At 55.2% G+C, this 18,585-nt stretch overlaps 3 protein-coding genes across 3 annotated transcripts; 1 reads left to right on the forward strand and 2 right to left on the reverse strand.

Annotated features, from left to right (window-relative positions):
• Window positions 1-189: 189 nt before the first annotated feature.
• On the reverse strand, window positions 190-9,034 carry COCSUDRAFT_65834 (hypothetical protein; the record flags this gene model as incomplete). The annotated part of the gene is made up of 15 exons (XM_005648796.1): window positions 190-765; window positions 919-1,644; window positions 1,928-2,017; window positions 2,411-2,513; window positions 3,061-3,384; window positions 3,680-3,831; window positions 4,226-4,318; window positions 4,835-5,106; window positions 5,413-5,614; window positions 5,995-6,357; window positions 6,638-6,784; window positions 7,159-7,242; window positions 7,495-7,632; window positions 7,947-8,105; window positions 9,023-9,034. The coding sequence occupies 15 exons, from the start codon at window positions 9,032-9,034 to the stop codon at window positions 190-192; spliced, it is 3,441 nt and encodes a 1,146-aa protein (XP_005648853.1).
• A 398-nt stretch (window positions 9,035-9,432) lies between these two features.
• Window positions 9,433-10,506, forward strand: COCSUDRAFT_62810 (hypothetical protein; the record flags this gene model as incomplete). Its single annotated transcript, XM_005648797.1, has 4 exons — window positions 9,433-9,518; window positions 9,605-9,689; window positions 9,880-9,965; window positions 10,422-10,506. The coding sequence occupies 4 exons, from the start codon at window positions 9,433-9,435 to the stop codon at window positions 10,504-10,506; spliced, it is 342 nt and encodes a 113-aa protein (XP_005648854.1).
• A 2,566-nt stretch (window positions 10,507-13,072) lies between these two features.
• On the reverse strand, window positions 13,073-18,554 carry COCSUDRAFT_28740 (apyrase; the record flags this gene model as incomplete). Its single annotated transcript, XM_005648798.1, has 9 exons — window positions 18,204-18,554; window positions 17,991-18,024; window positions 17,575-17,743; window positions 17,094-17,272; window positions 16,509-16,656; window positions 15,625-15,838; window positions 14,950-15,169; window positions 13,782-13,988; window positions 13,073-13,249 (listed from the first exon to the last, which is right to left on the reverse strand). Exons 1-9 carry the CDS (start codon window positions 18,239-18,241, stop codon window positions 13,073-13,075), a joined length of 1,386 nt encoding a protein of 461 aa, XP_005648855.1. The 5' UTR covers window positions 18,242-18,554.
• Window positions 18,555-18,585: the final 31 nt, after the last annotated feature.

Below are 18,585 nucleotides of genomic sequence, written 5' to 3' on the forward strand. Positions count from 1 at the left end.
TCAGGGTCGTGTCATTGCATGATTTTGCTACTTAACTGCTTTCTACCTCGGAACAAGACATGTGCAAGGAAATCTCAGACCACTGCTACAATGCACACTCTCTAGAGCGGCAAGATCCCCGTGCTGCCATCAGCTTAGAGGGATGCCGGCGGCCGTGCCTTAAGGGACCAGGATTTCCTGGAATAATGCTCAGGATGCCTGCGCTCCATGTTGCCCCACATCAGGCCGCCAGGCCATGGCTCCATTGTTGCGCGCGGCGAACATGGAAGTGTCCACCAACACAGACCCTGCTGCGGTGCCCTCTTGCGCCGTCTTGGCTGGCTGGCTTGCAGGGCTCGCTGGCCGCGGCAGCCGCATCTGCTCGGCCCCAGGCTGCTGCGCGCCCAGCGTGATTGTCACCGCCGCATCCGGCAGTGCAGAAGGTCCTGGCGAAGCATTTGGCGCACTTGGGGGCCCGGCAGGGGGGACCTGCCCGGCCGGGCGCGCCGCGACCTGCCCATTGGGCAGCACGGACTGGCCCTCAGTGTAGATAGGGCGCAGTGGGGGAGGTGCGCTGAAGCGGGGCGTTCCCGTCGCCGCCTCTCGCGTGGAGTGTGGCGGCGGCGGCGGCGCGCGGCCGGAGGCCGGTGGCGGCGCACGGGGGCTGGGGGACGGCCCCCCCTGCGGCGGCCGGTAGCGCGGCGCTCCGGCCAGGAAGCGAGACAGCGTCTCGAGGGAGGCCCGGTCGTTGATGTGGCTTGGCGCGAGTGTCGGCGAGATCAGGACCTGCAGAGATGCGGCAAAAAACATTTCAACTTTTGTACTGCAACCCCACAAAGCACGGGGCCAGCATCTGAACATGAGCATGCCCTGGCCGCATCCGGCATGGGTAGAGCCACGCGATTGCGTTCAAACAGTAAGGCAATGAGAAGTGCCCACCTGGATGGAGCCTGCAGACAGCAGCTGGCTGACGTTGCCAGGCAGGGTCAGCGCGCCGCTGTCCGCGCGATGCAGCTGATGTGGCTGCATCACCAGCAGCGGCAAGGCTGGCCGCGAGCGCATCCCGGGGCCGGCCGTCATCGGCCCCGGCCGCATCGGCGGCCCGCCGGGGCCGGCCCGCATCGGCGCGCCGCCGCCGTTGGGGGTCGGCTGCCTCAGTGGACGATTGGGTCCGCTTGCGGACGTGCCGGGCCCACCGGATCGCGCCGGCTGGCCGCCTCCGGCACTGCCAGAATGCTGTGCGCTGCCGTCGGCCGCCAAGACGTCCTGCTCATCGGCCGGGTCAGCCTCGGCGTCTGGCTTGGGTACCGGCTGCTTGCGCGGGCGCCCCGGGGTGCGCTTCACCGGCGGCGGAGCAGGCGCATTGGGGTCGACCGGCTCGGCGTTGTCCCTGCGCTGCCGCGTGGCCGGCCGCGCGGATTCAACGCCGCTGGAGAATGCGTTCAGGCTGGCGACGCGCGGGCTCCTGCGGTTTAATAGCCCGCCAGGCGACCCATGGTGCTCGTCCACTGGAGCTTCTACCTCGTAGTTCCCATTGTCGTTATTGTCCAATGAGGGCTGCCCGGCCCCGTCCTCCGCATCGCTGCCCTTGGACTTGGGCGCCGAGCGCAGCTTCCGCGGCGGCTTGATCTTGGCAAAGTCCGGGGACGACATCGGTGATTGGCCCTGCAATGCAGCGCCACTGTTCAGTCCATCGGTTTATAGTGTTTCAGAAGACACTCAGTGGTCGCTGATGAGCAGGGCAAAACGAATAACAACCAAGCCAGTAATCGGTGGCGCTGCCCTTAAGATCCACAATTTTCTAGCTTCCATTGCCAGCAATTCTACCGGGGCATTATGCCTGGCAGTCTACTGCTTAGGGTTCGGCCGACCAGAAGCCGAATGCAGCTGTGCTGCATGCAGAAAGGATACAATATGCCCCTAGCAGGCCAGCGAAGGGAATTCTCACCTCTAGGTCTTGGGGAGGAGTTGTGCTGCGCCGTGAGCGGCGCAGGGCGCGCTGACGTGGCGGCGAGGCATGCTGCAGAGCCTCCAGCCCCTGCGCGTCAACACCAAACTGCATGCATCAGTGAACTGCCGAAAGCCTGCTGGGTGCATGCCCAAGACAGCACACAATATCGGCAGTCTTCATTTAGTTGGACAATGTCTACAGCCACATTGTCCTCTAGCTGACATGCTGAGAGAAGTTACCGCCTGCATTGCAGAAGGACCTTCTCAATCAAGATTGACCGCCCCAAAGAAACATGCAGGTTGCACAAATAGCGCGCAGATGAGCCGTAGCAAGTAACTTTGGAACAGGACCATTCCAACTTTGAGAGCATCCCACGGCCAGCAGCTCACACAAGGCAAGGCAGCAGGTGCATCGTCACCAGCATCAATTGACCCAGGAAGGGCTTAGTCAGAGTGCAAAAGTGCAGTAAGCAGCTCCCACCTGCATGGCCTCGTCCAAGTCGTCCTCATCATGTTCTTTGAAGCCGCGTCCGCGCTTGCGCCTGGGCGCCTCTTCCTCCGAATCGCTGCCAGCCCTGGGAGACCTGCATCGCAGAAAAAGCCTCAGGACATCGCCTCACTTGCTTGACATGACAAATGGCTCAACCGCTGCTCAGCCCCTGACAAGCTATTGGTGAGGGGCTTCTCAAAGCTCTGCAGCAGCAATATGCCCACATCACAGACCTCCACTTGCATCCTTGACAGGGTCATCGCATGCGGTGATTCCGAAAATAAAATGCGGTAAAATGCATGCACTATTGAAATAAATGAAACTGCGGGTAAGATACGGTAAAATGCGGGCTGCGGTGCCACGTCGACAAGCTGGCAGCTTCTGAGCAGCCCCCAGCCTCAGAATCGACAGCTGACAGGTCAGTCCGAGAAAGCCGAGGGCAGAAGAGCAGCATGGGCAGGAAGAAGTAAAAAGAAAGAATGGTATTTGTGCATGTCATCAAGCTGCATGGCTCTGGGCCTGGATGGGGAGGGAGAAGGTAGGATCACAGACCTCCACTTGCATCCTTGTGTACCAGTCATAACAGCACAGCACAGCAGAGCAGGACAGGCTCCTTGACAAACAACAGGTAGGACGCTCACTTGGTACCGCGGCCCCTGCCGCTGCCAGCTCCACGACCCCGGCCGCGGCCGCGCCCGGGAGGGCGCCCCAGAGGCCGTCCCGGCCGCGCGGCCGCGCCGTCCGGTCCCTGCGATCCCTCAGGCTGCCCCTCGCCCGCGCCACCTGGCGCTGACGTGGCCGCCGCCCCGCCGCTGGCTGCAGCAGCTGACGCATCGGCACCTGACGCGTCAGGCAGCAGACCCGGGCTGGCATCGCGCTCTCCGGCGCGCCCGGCGATGGCCACGGTGCGAAGCGCCGCTCGCGCGTTGAGACGGCGACGGCCCTGCCCCGTGTTGACCATCCTCCTGCGCAGCGGGGCACCATGATTACTTCAAGACCTCTGCTTGCGGCTACAGTAGAGCGTATGTCCTTCAGAGCCTTTCTGCAAGCATTGGCATAAATATCAAGCCTCACAGGTAACCAAGCAAGCTCACATGAATATCAACTCGAAGTCAAAAAGGAAAGATGAAATACTCCGGCATACCTGAAGAGCCCTATTGAGTTCCTGACCTCCAACAGACAAGCTGCACAGATGCAACAAACATGCCACCCTGTGCAGTGACGAACAACAGGATGCCACTGCAAGAGTGAGGCGCTCACTTGCGGCGGATGGCGTCTGCGCTGATGCCGACCTCGGGGTCGACCATTTTGACAGTGGGGATGGGCGCGGGCAGGTTGCCGTCTGCGCCGGTGCGGTTGTGGCCGCCCAGGCAGGGGGCCCCCTCCACATCCGGAACCACCTCTCCCACCAGCTGCACGGCAGGAAGACAATGGTGTCAGCCGGCATTACAATTAAGGGGAATATTAAGGGGAACCCGTTCTTCTGTATTCTTTATTATTTTATTCTCACCTTGTCACAATGCAAAACCACGCAGTAAGTGCCTGATCAGGCACCCTGGAGGCAGCAGTGTTTCAGGGGGGTCCTGCTGCCTTTCTGCTTCCTGGGTCTTAATGAGGTAAGCAGGAATTGGTCATAAAGAGGCAACCAGCATCTGCCCCCATGGAATGAGGCCACACAACTCTCCCTGATCATGAACACGACCGGAGCAGACGCAATGGCCCAATGAAGACAGGCTCTGTGGCTGCAGGACTGCGGCTGTTCTGCCAATGCACTGTGAGACAGGAGGTGAAGGGAATTGGGCGCACGTCCTCGAAGGGCTGCTTCATCTCGGCGACCAACTCGGCCTCCTGGCTGCGCGGCATCTTGAAGAACGCCGTCTTTTCCAGCCACCGGTGCACCTACGCACATGCAGTCTCAACTTAAGTCCTCAGACGGATACAATATGAAGCATATTCATGTCAAAACCGAACATCCAGGACATGCAGGACATTCTCACCATGGTGGCGGCGTCCATCCGGCACAAGCAACATGATCGCATCTCCCACAAAATATCTCAGCGAACCTCAGAACTTAAGCCTTAAAAGGGGGCGGCACGCACACAGATGTACACCGCATTATGTGGCTTTCCATTTCCATTAAGACAATGTCATCCAGACCTCAGATTCTTCGAATCTCAAAAGCTGCGCTCACCCCGGTGGCGGCGTCAATGTAAAAATCTGGAAAGGACCAAACACAAGGATGAGAATCCGCCTCTTCCTTTCGAGAAGACCACTACATGCACGATAGAGCACAATACAGCTTGTCCATGCTGACAGACCACATGACTGACGGAATGTGTTCTCAGCCACCCGTGACCATGGGCATTTACCTTCCCCTGCCAATGGAAAGGTGTAGAAAAGAGGCGCAGTGCGTACCCCGGTGGCAGCGGCCTCGTCCCTGTTGACGACCTTGGACAGCTTCTCGCAGATCCAGGGGGTCTCCCACAGCGACCGGCAGGTCGGCGCCAGCCGCGCGAGCGCCGTGCCGATGCACTCGATGGGGTGGCTGGGCTTGTGCGCCAGCAGCTCTGCCAGGGCCACGACCGAGGCCGGAGGAGGGATGTGCGCCAGCTGCATTCCCAGGGGGTCCGTGGGGTCCGTCTGCGCGTCCTTCGGCGGCAGCAGCGGCACGAAGCACACCGACTTGCCTGCGGTTGTGGGTTCAGGCCATTCTTAGCAAGGGGGTTTGGTGCGATACTCTCCAGTGCATGCTCTTATCTCCAGTGAGTTCTTGAGCAATACCATCAGTCTTTAATCAGAACGCAGCTCAAAGGCCAACGAGACTTTCGCAGGCAAGCTTCTGACAATCCCTTTCTTGTACCAAACACATCACGCCTCTTCTGGAACATGCAAGTCCCCGCAATTGGGAAGCTTCAAACGGTCTTCACACACAGGAAGCTATGAGCACCATTTGCATCGGCAATGTCAGCAAAGCAAATTGAGAGAAGGCGCACTTTGTATGGCTATGCCGCTGGCGGCCCTGGAGGCGGAGAGGAGGGGGAGGTACGCCCCCAAACGGCGGTGACAACACCAGGGCAGGTCCGGCCGGTCCACCTCGCCGCAGGGGGCCTTCTTCTTGACTCCGCACTCCCAGCACTTGAAGCGGTGGCCCCTCTTTGCGAAGCGGTAGAAGCTGCTCGCGTTGTAGTCGCCCATCTGCAAGACACCCCACAGCAAGTCTCACGCACTATGCCTCACTCTCGACGATAACTTTGTGAGACTTCGTTAGTGACATTGAATTTGACACAGCACAACCACAAGCACAGGGGACCTCGAGCACAGGGCCACACAAGGAGCTCAAGCTCTCACACTGCAATATTCAGGCATCTGTTGTCAGCTGCACAATTCAGGACGGATTCTAAGTTTCTCCTCGCAGTCCTCTACCATGCCAGCAGGGCACTTGCTGCACAGAACATATAGCGAGGGACTTAAATGACAGGGCAACAAGTGACCCTCTGAGATACTGCGCAACGGTAATGCTCATGCAGCAATGTCGGTGAAAAAACTGGTGCCGGTGGCAGGGGAAGAACTCGCACCTGCGCGAAGCCAAACCCGGTGGCCATGCGCAGAAAGAGCGCGCTCTCGCGCCGGGATGCCAGCAGCGCGTATCCTAGCAGCAACGACGGAGAAATGCGCTCCAGGTGCGCCTCTGCCCACACCACCCAGATCACAGCGCCCCCCGCGGTGGTAACATTGGCGATGGGGGGTCCCCCTGGTGCGACGCCACCGTGGGGGGGAGGGGGACCCCCTGGTGCCGGGTCGGCCGCACGCTGCCGCGCCACGTTGGCTGCGTGCACTGCCGCCTTCTGGGCCGCCAGTGCAATTTCTCCCTCTGAGAGGCCCAGAACCACTCCCAGCTCCGCACTTGCGTCCTGCCATGCAAACTTGACAATCTCAGCCTGCGGTGCAGACGCCCAAGAGAGAGGCAAGATTGGTACGTCGCATGAGGTGCTAAAACGAGGCACATAAGAGACGCATAAGATGATGTGCAAGATCTTGCAACACTCTTTCAAGAGCATTGAGTTCTTTTGGGCGCCGAGATAGCAACAGCATGCACAAGCGCAGGAACCTTGCCAAGCGACTGTGGGCCTGATCGACTCTTCTTATCGAGAGGAGGGTGTTGTGAGACAGAACTTGACAGACCAAATGTCAACAACCTTGACAAGGACATGTCCTCACCTTTGCCTGGGATGGTCCGGCAGCTGAGGCGGCAGCTTGGGGTGCCGCGGAAGCTGCCCCGGAAGCTGCCGGCTGCTCTGGCACAGGTGGCTGCGGCTGCGCATTGGCTGCAGCCGGAGCCTGAAACCCCTCCGGAGGCAGCATCACCTGCGAGCAAGCGCAAACACCCCAATAAACGCATGAAACTGGCATATGAAGTCTCAGGAAGGGGCGATTGTCCATTTGCAAGTCGCACGATGAGCCCTTCTGTGCCGCAGCAGTGTTATGCAGGCAAAAATGTCACAGCATGTCCCTATCACCAGAAACACTTCCCTTTCGTGAGGAATGCGCACGCATGTGCGTTGCAAACACCTGTCCTCAAATGCTTCATGGCAGCAGCCGCCGAGAACCTGAGGAAGTGCAGATCAATGCATACGCGCATGTACATTGCCTGGGCTTTGGCTCTTCTGGCCAAGAGATGAACATCCTGACATCTCCAATCAGTGTGTCCATCCGCAAGCAGCAGCGAAAGATGCACTCACCAGCTCACCCATGGCGGCAGACGCCACAAGCAGCAGCGCAGAGGTGTTCCCTTCAAAATGCAGGAGTGCCATCCGGTCGGCAATCTGCGCAGCGCAGCACAAAAAACAGTCAGGAAATTAAGCGTCAACATCATGCTACTGCAGCAGGCACTTACAAAAGTAATGTCTGGAGGCACATGAGGGGCGCGTGATCATGCGGATGCTGGTCATGAATTAGTCTCTAGCAAACATGCATCTCTGCATGGCTATTCATTCGGGCTTCCAGCAAGGGTGATCATATGAACAACAGGACAGAAGGGTTCACTGCTGTCATGGTGATCCCATCTGATGCCCCACCTGAGTGCCGTCCATGAGCAGACCCAAGGGCATATCCGGGTTGATCTGCGTCTGATTGAAGGCCTCAACGGCGCTCAGGACTGCGTCCGCTGCCTGCCTGGAAGACAGGAGTGGCCCCAGGGCATCTTTTGGGCAGACCTGCAAACACAAACACTCATGAGACTTTGGCAGGATTGATAGGGCGCCACGTGAAAAAACATGGGCCTAGGATCCCAGGAAAGGGCCCAGCCTTAAGTACATCCTGGCAAAGATGCACCACATGCATGATGCATGTGGGGAATGCAGTCAAACACCTCAGCGTGTTGCCTAAACATCTTGCCTGATATGACATCATAATCAGGGCACAAGATACAGTGATTGTCAAAATTAAAGCCACAAGTCAGTCTATGAGCACACGGCTTGCTGTGTGATCAGAGATTAACGAGGCAAAGTTTGGGACATTCACGACCCACCTTGGGCCGGTCCAAGCAGTTCTGGGGCATGCGCACAGCCGCGAAGGAGACGTTGCATTTCTCCAAGTGCAGGGCTGTGCTGTTGTCGAGCCAGGTCCCCTCAGGTGCCAAGTTGGGGGGCGCAACCCTGGCCACCTTGATCACGGTGGTTCCTTGCACCTGTGCGCGCAGCACACGCAGCTGTCAGTCATCCTTGCAACACACCTGGCACAGAATGTTCAGCCGAGAGTGGCCTAAACACGGCCTGAATATGGCCAGCAGATTCCTCCTTCAGCTGTGGTGCGCTGGCGCGAGCTGGTGCCCAGCAAGAGCGCCACAGGCAGCATCTGTGAGGTCTACTTCTTTTAAAAGTTGGAGTTTTGCCACCTAGAGTCGTGCCAACCCCCTGAGCTGTGGGTCACGGCATGAAGTGTTGCCCCTTGTCCTGCTTCTGCTGGTGATGATTGTGGGGCCTTTCCTGGTGTTTCTGGCATATAGTAGATATCATGGAATAAATCGAAGAAAGAGGGACATGCAGTTGACCAGCAATACCCGTCAGCACTCCTGCCATCTGATCGTGACCTTGAAGCACAAGGACCGTATCAGCTGCTTTAAACGCGCCTTGACACAGGTGGAGCGAGGGAGAGACCACAGGCAATGAACGGTATGTTTAATTGTGAGGCAGGGCTTAAGGCGCATTATACTTTTCCTGGGTGTGCCTCAGCTCAAAGTGGGCAAGTGGCGGGGATAAAGCCAACACCAGCATGCTCATCTCCTGCCGTAAAGGCTTTCCTGACATTAGCCCAAGCCTCATTTGCACCCATTGAAACAGCAAAATCCTTCACAAGACTCTAGGACCCTGAGGCGTGTCAAGGACAATTTAAATAGGAAGGGGTTCCGCCCGTTCGTTTTGAGTGGCCGGTGGCCCCAGGCACTTGAAATCTTTCCTCACCAACCGTCTCATCAAACAATCCCGCCAAAGGAGAGGCCATCGAGGCAACGACAGGCGCAAAGTCCGAGTTGGGTTCCTAAAAAAAGGGAGAACATAGGGTGATTTCACTTTCTAGCAGGAGCACTGGCTCGGGAGATCGGCGCACCTTTGACACCATTGAAGGCGCCTCACTCTTTTATCACGGCGTAGCTTGCTTCTGGTCTACTGATCATCGTTCCATCCTTTGCAGCCATGATTTAGGTAAGGACGAAGTAGGCTGCCAGCGTGGCTTCAATTCCATGGCGTTCCTAGCACGAGCTTCCCAAACCTAAATGCTCACCCTGGAGTGCATTTTATTTCAACAGCGGTTCGACAGACTCTTGAATTTTTCTTCCCCACGAACCTGATGTACCGCAGGCTGTAGAGACCATCCGCCGCCGATTGTGAGCGGTTGCACTCCACAGATGGGCAACATGATTAGGGACACTCTTCTTCAAGAAGCAGATCTAAACTGATACCCTCCTCAGTGACTGGTTAAGCTTGAAAAATGACAAGTACCTGCTTGCACTTCCTGAAATGGGGCCCTGCCAGCGGGTGCTCACCAACACCATTCACTTCTTTGACGTTCACACCGACGCCATCGATATTGTCCAACTTGACAGGTGCAATTGCGGAATACTTACATGTCGAAACGTCACCTGCTAGTGGCATATCATCGGCGCCAATTTGTATGCGCATCAGGTGGCAGGACAGAGGCAGTCAAAGTCCTTTGGGCGGGGAGGGTGGACGCCCTTGTGATTCCACCGCAAATTGGCTACCTTGCTGAGTTTCAGGTCCGTCCTAAAGTGCCATTCATTGGGACTGCCAGGAAGTCAACATATTCTCAACACAACTTTCAGCATCCAAGGATCTGGCTGATCAGGACATGGGGCAGGGCAATTTCCACCTTGTAGTTTGCCGCCTTGATAGGATGCCCATGATGTGTGGAAATGTGCACCAAGAGCGCTTGCATGCTTGCTGCAGGAATGGGACACGCTTCTTCTAGTGGAGTACCTGGCGGGGGCCTCGCTGCAGCCTGAGGACTTGGCCGGTGCAGTTGCAAAGGACCGGTATTGGCTGGAGCTTGTGCTTGATCAGGTTCAAACCGCCTGAGCTGCCCTTTGTCACGCTGTCAATTGAATTGCAAAACACTCTGCTGTGGAAAGCAACACAGAGAAGTCAGCACAGAGAAGTAATCCTGTGGATCAAGGGCGAATTCTAGCGTTGAGCAGCAACTACCCTTCCGATCTTAATATACCGCTGACAGAAAACTGACCGCAATCGCATTGCGCTTTGTGCTCATATAAATTACACAGACTATGTTGCTTGCCCCCGTTTGACTGCTGGACTTGACAAATGATGAAATGGGCATCAAGTCAACACCTCGGCCTCTCCATGATCCTGTGGGAAAACAGCCCTAGAGAAGTCCAATGCACAGGTTGCTGTGTTTCGCATTGTAGTTATGGATTGAGAGACAAATGTTGCCATGCTCGCTTCCTGATGTCTTTGTGATGGGTGCACTGCAGGTTGTTGGACCAGCAGGCGCCAGCTCATGGAGCCGCGCAGATGACATGGATGTGCATCATCCAAGCGGACCTGCTCAGCTGCTAGCATCCTCTAAAAGCAGGGCCCTATCAGATCAACTCTCACAATGGTTGGCTCGAGAAACAGCCTCGTCGCTGCATGCTGTCAGCCTGCTGCGCTTTAACCCTGGCAGCAGCTGTAAAGTGCCACAATTAGCTGCAGCTGCAGCCCCGGAGATTGGGCCTGGCATTATGTGCTCAGCGAAGGTGGTGAGGCAGGGTGGAGAGGACAGCGCTGACTGGGATGCTGTCACTATTGTAAGTTACCCCAACAGGACGGCCTTCAGGGAGTCCATTTTGAGCGACAGTGATAGGAAGCATTGTTCTGATGTTGCCGATATGGCTCTGTTTGCTGTGGTTCGTACCGACAATGCTGCGGCAAAACTGTGACCAGATAAGCATTGTGGGAAATCTAATGTTCCCTCTCGCATCTGTGTGCCACTGACTGCAATTGATGCAGTACATGAGGGACGGTGTTGTATATCAAATGGCATTTGTCACTACAGAATGGATACAGCGGAACTGTTCAAGGATGGTGGAAAGAACCTGATTGCGCTGCAGACCTTGCGGGCCATTCCTTGCATGGCGCAGACTTTTGAGATGTTCTCATGTTAACGTCCTGGCCCAGAGTTCTACCAGATTAGCTCCAGCAGATGGAGTGCAAAGCTGTATTTTTTGAAGGAGCTCATCGGGCTCTCAGAAGACATGCGGGCCTAAACAATGGACGATTGTACTCGCGAGGAGAACGGTGCCCCGGCATTTCCTTGTAATTTACATCATCTTTTTCTTGAAGAAGTGTCTTAATGACCTTTGTTTTGCACGAAATTGGAGGAAAACCGTTTTGACAAAATTGTGCGTAATGGCAAAGCAAAGCCTCATTGAGTAGCACCCACCATGGAACGCTTCAATCGACGCATGCTGCATACTATGCATGGTATGCATGCATCCCATGCATGTTTGCGTGCTTACGCCACATTGGACGCATGCATTCATCCAAGCTTGCCCTTCAGGATGTGGACGAATGGACGTCTAGGACTCCTTATTCGGAACCCAGGAAGCATGATGCGTTATCGGAGAAGTTTTGAGTCGAACGGCCGCCACAGGCCGCACGACAACGGCTTCCACAGGGCTATATAGGCCTGGCAAAATGGCACGACCCGTACCTATTCTCTATTCGTGCGTTGGTGATATTGGTGCCTTGGACACTGCAGAAGAAAGCGGGGGCCAATTCTGGCTGGGATATCTGCTACATATAAATCCGGAATAGATTGACGGGCAGATCAACTCTCCCGGATTAGCACACCTGACGATGTCCGGGTGTGGTGTTACGACCACATTCAGATTTGGCACCCCGAAGGTTCTGGGATCGAGAAGCGTCTTTGTCCTTCATGCAAAACATTTTTTCGGCTTTTTTGCTTTCACTCGAGGAAAGACGAGGTTTCAATGCATGGGTAGTGTTTGTAGTGCACCGCAACACATGCAGCACTAATTCAAGTGAAAGGACGTGCAGTGAAAGGACCATTCAGCGAATGTTTCAAATCTTGGACATTGTGCAACAATGATATCCTCTCAGGCTTTGAAGGCCTACCCCAGACGATGTGCGAGTGGTCATAACAACACCAATGCACTCCGAAGGTTCCAGAATCGAGTCCCTTTCCATCCTACCTAATTTTTGCCCATATTTCTAAAGTAAGATTTTCACTCGGTGATCAGCTGAAAGGCCTTCTCTCTGCAGAGAGGCCTCCAGAGAGCAGCATGCAAAGCACAATTTCAGCATTCCAGCATTGTCCTCAAATTGGGCACTGTGCACCATGATTGTGGTTTAATGCCATGCATGCAATGCTGGGTGTCATGGCCATGGTCACCATGGTATGGTAAGTGAAAAGTCTGACATTGAATGATACTGCAAATCATGGGAATCGCCGGTGAATCGGCGAACAATGCAGGTGTACGGTGGGGAGGCCCGGGCCCGTCAAATTGCATTAGAATTGCGAGGCAGCCGGCCCCTTTGAGGAACTTATCCTTTCTCCTGGCGCTCGCTCTGCCTTGATTGCCTGCATACCTCTGTAAATTGTTCTTTCTCTGAGTAGAACCTGATGCATGTGCATAAGTATACAAGTGGCACTTTCAGCCGCTGCATGCAGTCCATAATACTTTCGTTACAAGGCCAGCACGAGGCCTCAACCCCTGAGCCCGTCACTGGAGTAGTACAAGCCCTGTCTCAGAACTGTGCTGGTCCTAGCAATGCTGCTGCCAGAGTTGGATGCTTCTCTTCTCAAGACCTGCTTGTCTGCCGTTATCACATACACATGCATGGCAATTCTTGTCAGCACGCTACTCACACCTGATGAAAAACAGGTTACCCAAATGCCTCCTCCTCTGAACCAGCAGCGGCCGCAGCATTCGCTAGGGAGCCTGACAATGATACTACATCCCGGTCAATGAAGCAGTCCTCACCAATGTTTAGAAAAAGAGACACTTGGTCACCGCTACTGTTTTGACCCTCATCGAATCAAGTGAACCCAGTCATGGCATCAAGGGAAATGCCCAGTATCGAACAGAGGGTTTGAATAGCAGAAAATCACGCCCAGCTCTCAAAGCAGGTTGATAGCCGCTCCGAGCGGCCAGGCAGCCTCAATCTCTTGTGCCTGGTACTTCACGCGCTTCACCAGAGACACGTCGCTGCCCTCCTTTATTCTGAAGCCCTCTGTCAGCAGCGTGTGCAGGAAGGTTAGGTCCAGGCAGAGGTAGGGCGCCTGAGAAGCCTCCACCTGCGAACACAGCATTACTTTGGGTCTCGATCTCTTCTGGCTACCGGAGTGCTGCTGCGGCTGCACTTAAGCTCGAGCCCTGAGTCAGTATAAAGATGGATGGTGGTGCAGCAAATGTCTGCCGGCAGGGAAAAAATTGTTCTGCACACAGCAGCTGCTGCAGAGAGTGACGAAGTATTAGACGGCGACGTGTGAAACATGCATGGTTCTCCATGCTCAAAATTAATTGTGCCCTTGTGCCCACGCCAAGCCTCTTCTTGCATCCCTGCCTTCCCATCAAGTGCAGTCATGGTCTACCTGTCCGACACAGTTGCAAGTGCTTGGGTAACAGGCATTGCACTTGTGCTCCAGAAATTCTGCCCCTAACTGTGTTTCCAAGTCCTTACGAGTCCACAAGACGGTGCTCGCTTGCATGCTCCACACATCCCTGTTCTGCATTCACTGACAGGATGCTCTCCCCACAGGCCATCTTGGTACTACTGGTCAGAGGAGTCACAAATGACTGCATGTCAGGGGTGACAGGGGGGGGCACATTGGGGAAGTGCTGCGAGAGGGTGGAGACAGATGAGGAGCAGGCTTTGGAGGCGGCTGCGCTGAAGTCGTTGGGCTTGAGGACCCAGGTGATGGCCGCCTTGTCGCCAATGATGCCGGCGTCCGTAGCGCGGTCCCAGAAGTAGCTGCTCACGTAGAACGCGCTCGGCTTCGCCCCGCCGCCCCACGCGCCGTTGAATGCGCATTGCTCCTGCGCATCCAAAGCATTTAATCAATGTATCTACAAGGGCTTGCTATAGAGTAAAGAGCACGCGCATTGCTCCTGCGCATCCCACAACTACTTGTTCAATGTATCCACAGGGGCTTGCTCTAGAGTAGAGAGCACGCGCATTGCTCCTGCGCAGCCCGCATTTGATTTTCTATATGAAATATCCACATGGGCTTGCTATAGAGGGTAGCGCACGCCCTGCCCGTGTTCGACTGCAACCGTCAATAAATATGCAAGACGGAAGCACGATGTACAGGGCATTGCAAGGCACACAAAACAGAGTCCGGCACTTCCATGGCTGAGGCATTGTTTTCTTGAAACTGGCTCCATACTGCATGGCTCGCTATTTTGCAGACCTGAAAGGTGCATGCTGCTCGATACCAGCAAATATAACATGTGACCTGCCCTCCAAATATGCCTGCACTGGGCCGTCCATGTCACATCCACACTTTCTTCATTACGTGCCTCTGGGGAAGCATGTGATGAAGGTCGTGGTGCTGTGAGACGAGCGGCCATTGCTGCCGAGATAAGCAATGCTGAGGCCACAATTAAACAGAGCCAATTGCCCAGAGAGTAGAACCATCCTAGGCGAGTCGCAAGGCCACAGTACTTTATGCACTGTGTTGGACATAGCATGGCCCCTTTCAACTTCCCCAACACCCTAGATGTATCCCAAAGAAATCTAGAGGGATACAAAATGGATGCAAACAGCAATTCCCTTCCCTTGACAACCATGCAAGAGGGTCTCCACACCCTTGAGTCCATATAAGATTGGCCAATCACATGTCATTGCCCAGCCAACCCAGGGCTGATGCGATGCCTGACTCTGACTCTCAGAGTCAGGGCCCAGCCTGGCCTCTAAAGTCTGGGATATATCTGTATATACTGCACCCTTCTCACGTCAAACCACAAAAGTAGCACAGGGAGAATCTGCGCGCACCTGGGGCGCGCCGCATGCGAGGTCCTGGCGCAGGACGACCTTGACGAGCTTGGAGCACGCGTCATAGGTGGGGCCGGCCGGGTGTGCGATAAGCTCGTACTTCATGCCGCCGTACTCGTACGCGCCCTGGTGGTCGGCCAAGACGCAGGGGTTGGCTGCCTTGGCCTCCTCCCACGACAGCACCGCCGCCCGGCCCGCCATCAACCCAAAGCCAAGGTAGCTGCACCCACGAGAAAACGCATTCTCAATGCTGCCGTAAGGGCTTCTGCTGCTGGCAGGTGTCAGGGGCGCGCATATCCTCGGTCAAGCTCTAGAGGAGCCTCACGGCACCGCGCCCGGGGCAGGGCCTCTGGCAATGCTTTTGGCCGAAGGAACTTGATATAAGGAGCGCACACAGTTACCAGGGCATGCACAAAACAGAAAAAATGGCTGCGCTGGCAATCAGTTGGCACAGCCGAGCAGTAATGAGGCCTGGACCTATCTTGCGGTCTCAGCAGGGCGATGTGGCAGTCACTTTCTCCGCAGTAGCTGAGCAGGGAATCGGATAAAGGAGCACCAACATCAGATTGGGTTTCTTTATAGCACACCTTCCACATCACACCCTCCCCACAGGCAGTGACTTGTGGAACCGCTGAAACGCCAAACACACAAAAAAGGCAGCATGTGTGAGCCCACCTGTGCACGTAGACGCTGTATGCGCGGCCGCCGCCGGACAGCTGGGTGATGTAGCCGGGGGGCGCCTTGCTGGCGTCCTGTGGTTTGATCGCGAACGCCTGCTGCACGCTGCCTCCGCCCAAATCGATGGCCGCCACTGTCTTCTCCTCGGCCTCGCCCAGGTGGCCCAGCAGGTAGTTCAGCGTCAGCCACGCAAACGCGCCCTCGTCCGCACCTGCGCCATGCATGATGCACCTCAGATGTTGCATTTTTCTGGCTTCTGTGGATCTTTCCTGTGGGAGAATATTGTCCTCCGACTGGCAAGAGTACATGGGACGACCTACATGGCTCAGAGACTGTTAAAATATACAAGGAGCAATACTAACAGGAAGATCCAGCAGGCACCACATTTTGAGTACAAAGCCTCAGAGGCCAGATGGCGCCACATCATGCAAAGCAAGCATAGACAGACATTTCGGCAGTGAGGATATTCGCCAGATGTTGAAGTTCTTGCAAGTGATGGAGCCCTCGAGACACAGGACAGCGCATCCGCAAAGATGCACACCCTTCACTGCAATTGTGCGCACCATCGTGGCAGCGACTGCTCATGTCTCGCGGAGGCACATAGCACATACCACACACAAGAATCTCAACAGCTGTCACAGTGCAACAATCCTTGCAAGCCCACATGCATATGTCCCTTCCTCACCAACCACGGCGAGGGTGTTGAGACATCATTCTCATACAGAAGTACCGCTAAAAGAAAATATTGGCAGCTGACAGCACGACTGAACCCTCGCCAGAGCGAGTTCTGCGTGGTTTGCCACCTCCAGATGCATCCCCGCGCTGTATTTAGTATCCCCCTGCAAATTACAATGCAAGGGGTGTAGAAAGAGTCGGCGCACCGTCGAGGATGGTGACGCCGAGCTTGTCGTCCAGCTGGAAGGGGTATGTCTTGAGGAACTTGAGCACGTGGCCCAGGATGATGTCGGCCTTGCCCTCCGGCAGCAGCCGCAGCCCCGCCGTCGCGCCCAGCTTTATCTTCGTGGACGCCTGCGCCAGACAAGGCTCTCAGCATATATGACAAGTCCAGCTACAACAATTGAAGTGTCACAAGCGACGGTGTGGGGCCTCCTTGTCTGACGCTCTCCAGGTGCAGTGATAATGGAACAGCCACACGAAAAGTACTGCAAGAGGGACTTCAACATGCGAGATGTGGTAATGTTTGGGCCAGAGGTAATGAGGCTCTTTAGGTGCAGTAGAGACAGAACGGTCACAAAGAAGCACAACTGCTGGGATAGCGCGTTGCTTGCATGGGCCTTCCATCTCCAAGAGTCCCATGAGGTAATCAACAATGATCAACAAAACTATCATCCAAAGTGTCCTCTCTGGGCTGCAGCACATTCCCCACACTGTGCTCCTTCTGCCAACAACACATGTGCACCACCAATGAGGTCTGGCAGTGACAACAAATTCAAGCAGGAACTTGCCTGCAGCTCGGTGGGTACGGTCTTCAGGGCGGTCTCGAGCAGGGGAATGAGTGATTTGGCAGCCTCCTCCGGCGCATCTGCATAGCTGGAAAGCCCCGGCTTGAGCTGCTCAAATGTGTCAGACTGCAGGTCCAGCTGCCCTCCCTTCTGTAGGAATTTGTACACGTGCACGCGGCTGCCTGCACATACCGGCACATGCCGCCGTTAGGCACCTCCAAACTCGCATGTTTGATCTCTCTTGTTCACAAACCTTGGAGGGAGTCCCAGAGAAAATGGAAATAGACAGAGCCTCGACGGATATCTGAGGGATCTCAGCAAAAGAGCCTACCATTATGACATCCTGGTCCATAAAGCGAGAAGCATACTTGCTTTCAGTAGCATATCATAATAGACACATTGCCAGACGGTGTCTCATGGGCCTCGGCAAGTCTTGCCAGTTGGGAATGGCAAGCAGTGGGAGAGAAGAAAAGGGAGGGTTCACCGGTGCTGCCGGCGTCAAAGATGATGCAGTACTTTTCGCTGCCCTGGCCGGCTGGGATGGTGTCCATCTTTACAGCGGCTCTGCTAAATGTGTCGGGGGTCAGCGATTTGGCAACGCCCTTCCCCGAGCGGTGTGGCATCACCACCAGTAGCAAGGCCACCAACAGCAGCTGCAGGAAGCAGAGAGTTAATGAAGTCATATTGGGCCTTCATCATGGCTGCATGTTGCATGCATGCATGCACCCTGCACGTCTCTGCAGCAGAGGCAGCCCCAGGTTCTCCTTGAAAACAACTCATCCGTTAAGGTAGACTGGGAAGTGCAGGTCTATCTTTACAAGTCCATAGGAGGCAAGAATAAGTTCTATTTGCAGTGTGCTGTTGCAGGCCAGACAATGAAGATGGGAAAACTTCACGCACCGGTATGCCAATTAAAAGGGCGATGCCTCTGAATCTGAAACCAGGAAAGGGCCACCTCAGAGACTTGAGGAGAACTTTATATCAACATTCCAGAGGCTTACGTCATAACAGTGATAAACAGAACGTTTTGTGGCATCAATGCAATAAATGCTGATCTGGTTCCCACTCCAAGAAAGGTGTACGTCTTGGAGGTGTACATGGGTAGGCAGGCACCTGTACAACTTCTCCAGCCATCCTTCTCGCCTTCTCATCCTTGGATCTGAGTCGAGACCCTCGGTGTAATCACCCCTTTCCAGGCTGGTGGTCCGGTTGCGAATGCTCGCCAGCGTATTACCCGTTCTAGCGATGGGCTAAAAGGTCGGGTTAGGCACGCGTGCCTTTTGGACCACTCAGTATCGACTCCAATAGAGACAACTGATTCTGAACAAACGTGATCACCTTTCAATGAAAGGTCAGCGCATCCAATTACAGAGGACTTAACTTGGAAGTTGCGCCTTGAGTAATGGTACCCCTGAGTAAGAATTGTATGCGCTCCACAAGTGTCTAGCTTTACATGGAATAATACCCAACCACATCTAGATCGTTTATGGATTGT

This window comes from Coccomyxa subellipsoidea (assembly GCF_000258705.1).
Source record: "Coccomyxa subellipsoidea C-169, whole genome shotgun sequence".
Classification (NCBI taxonomy): Eukaryota; Viridiplantae; Chlorophyta; class Trebouxiophyceae; family Coccomyxaceae; genus Coccomyxa; species Coccomyxa subellipsoidea.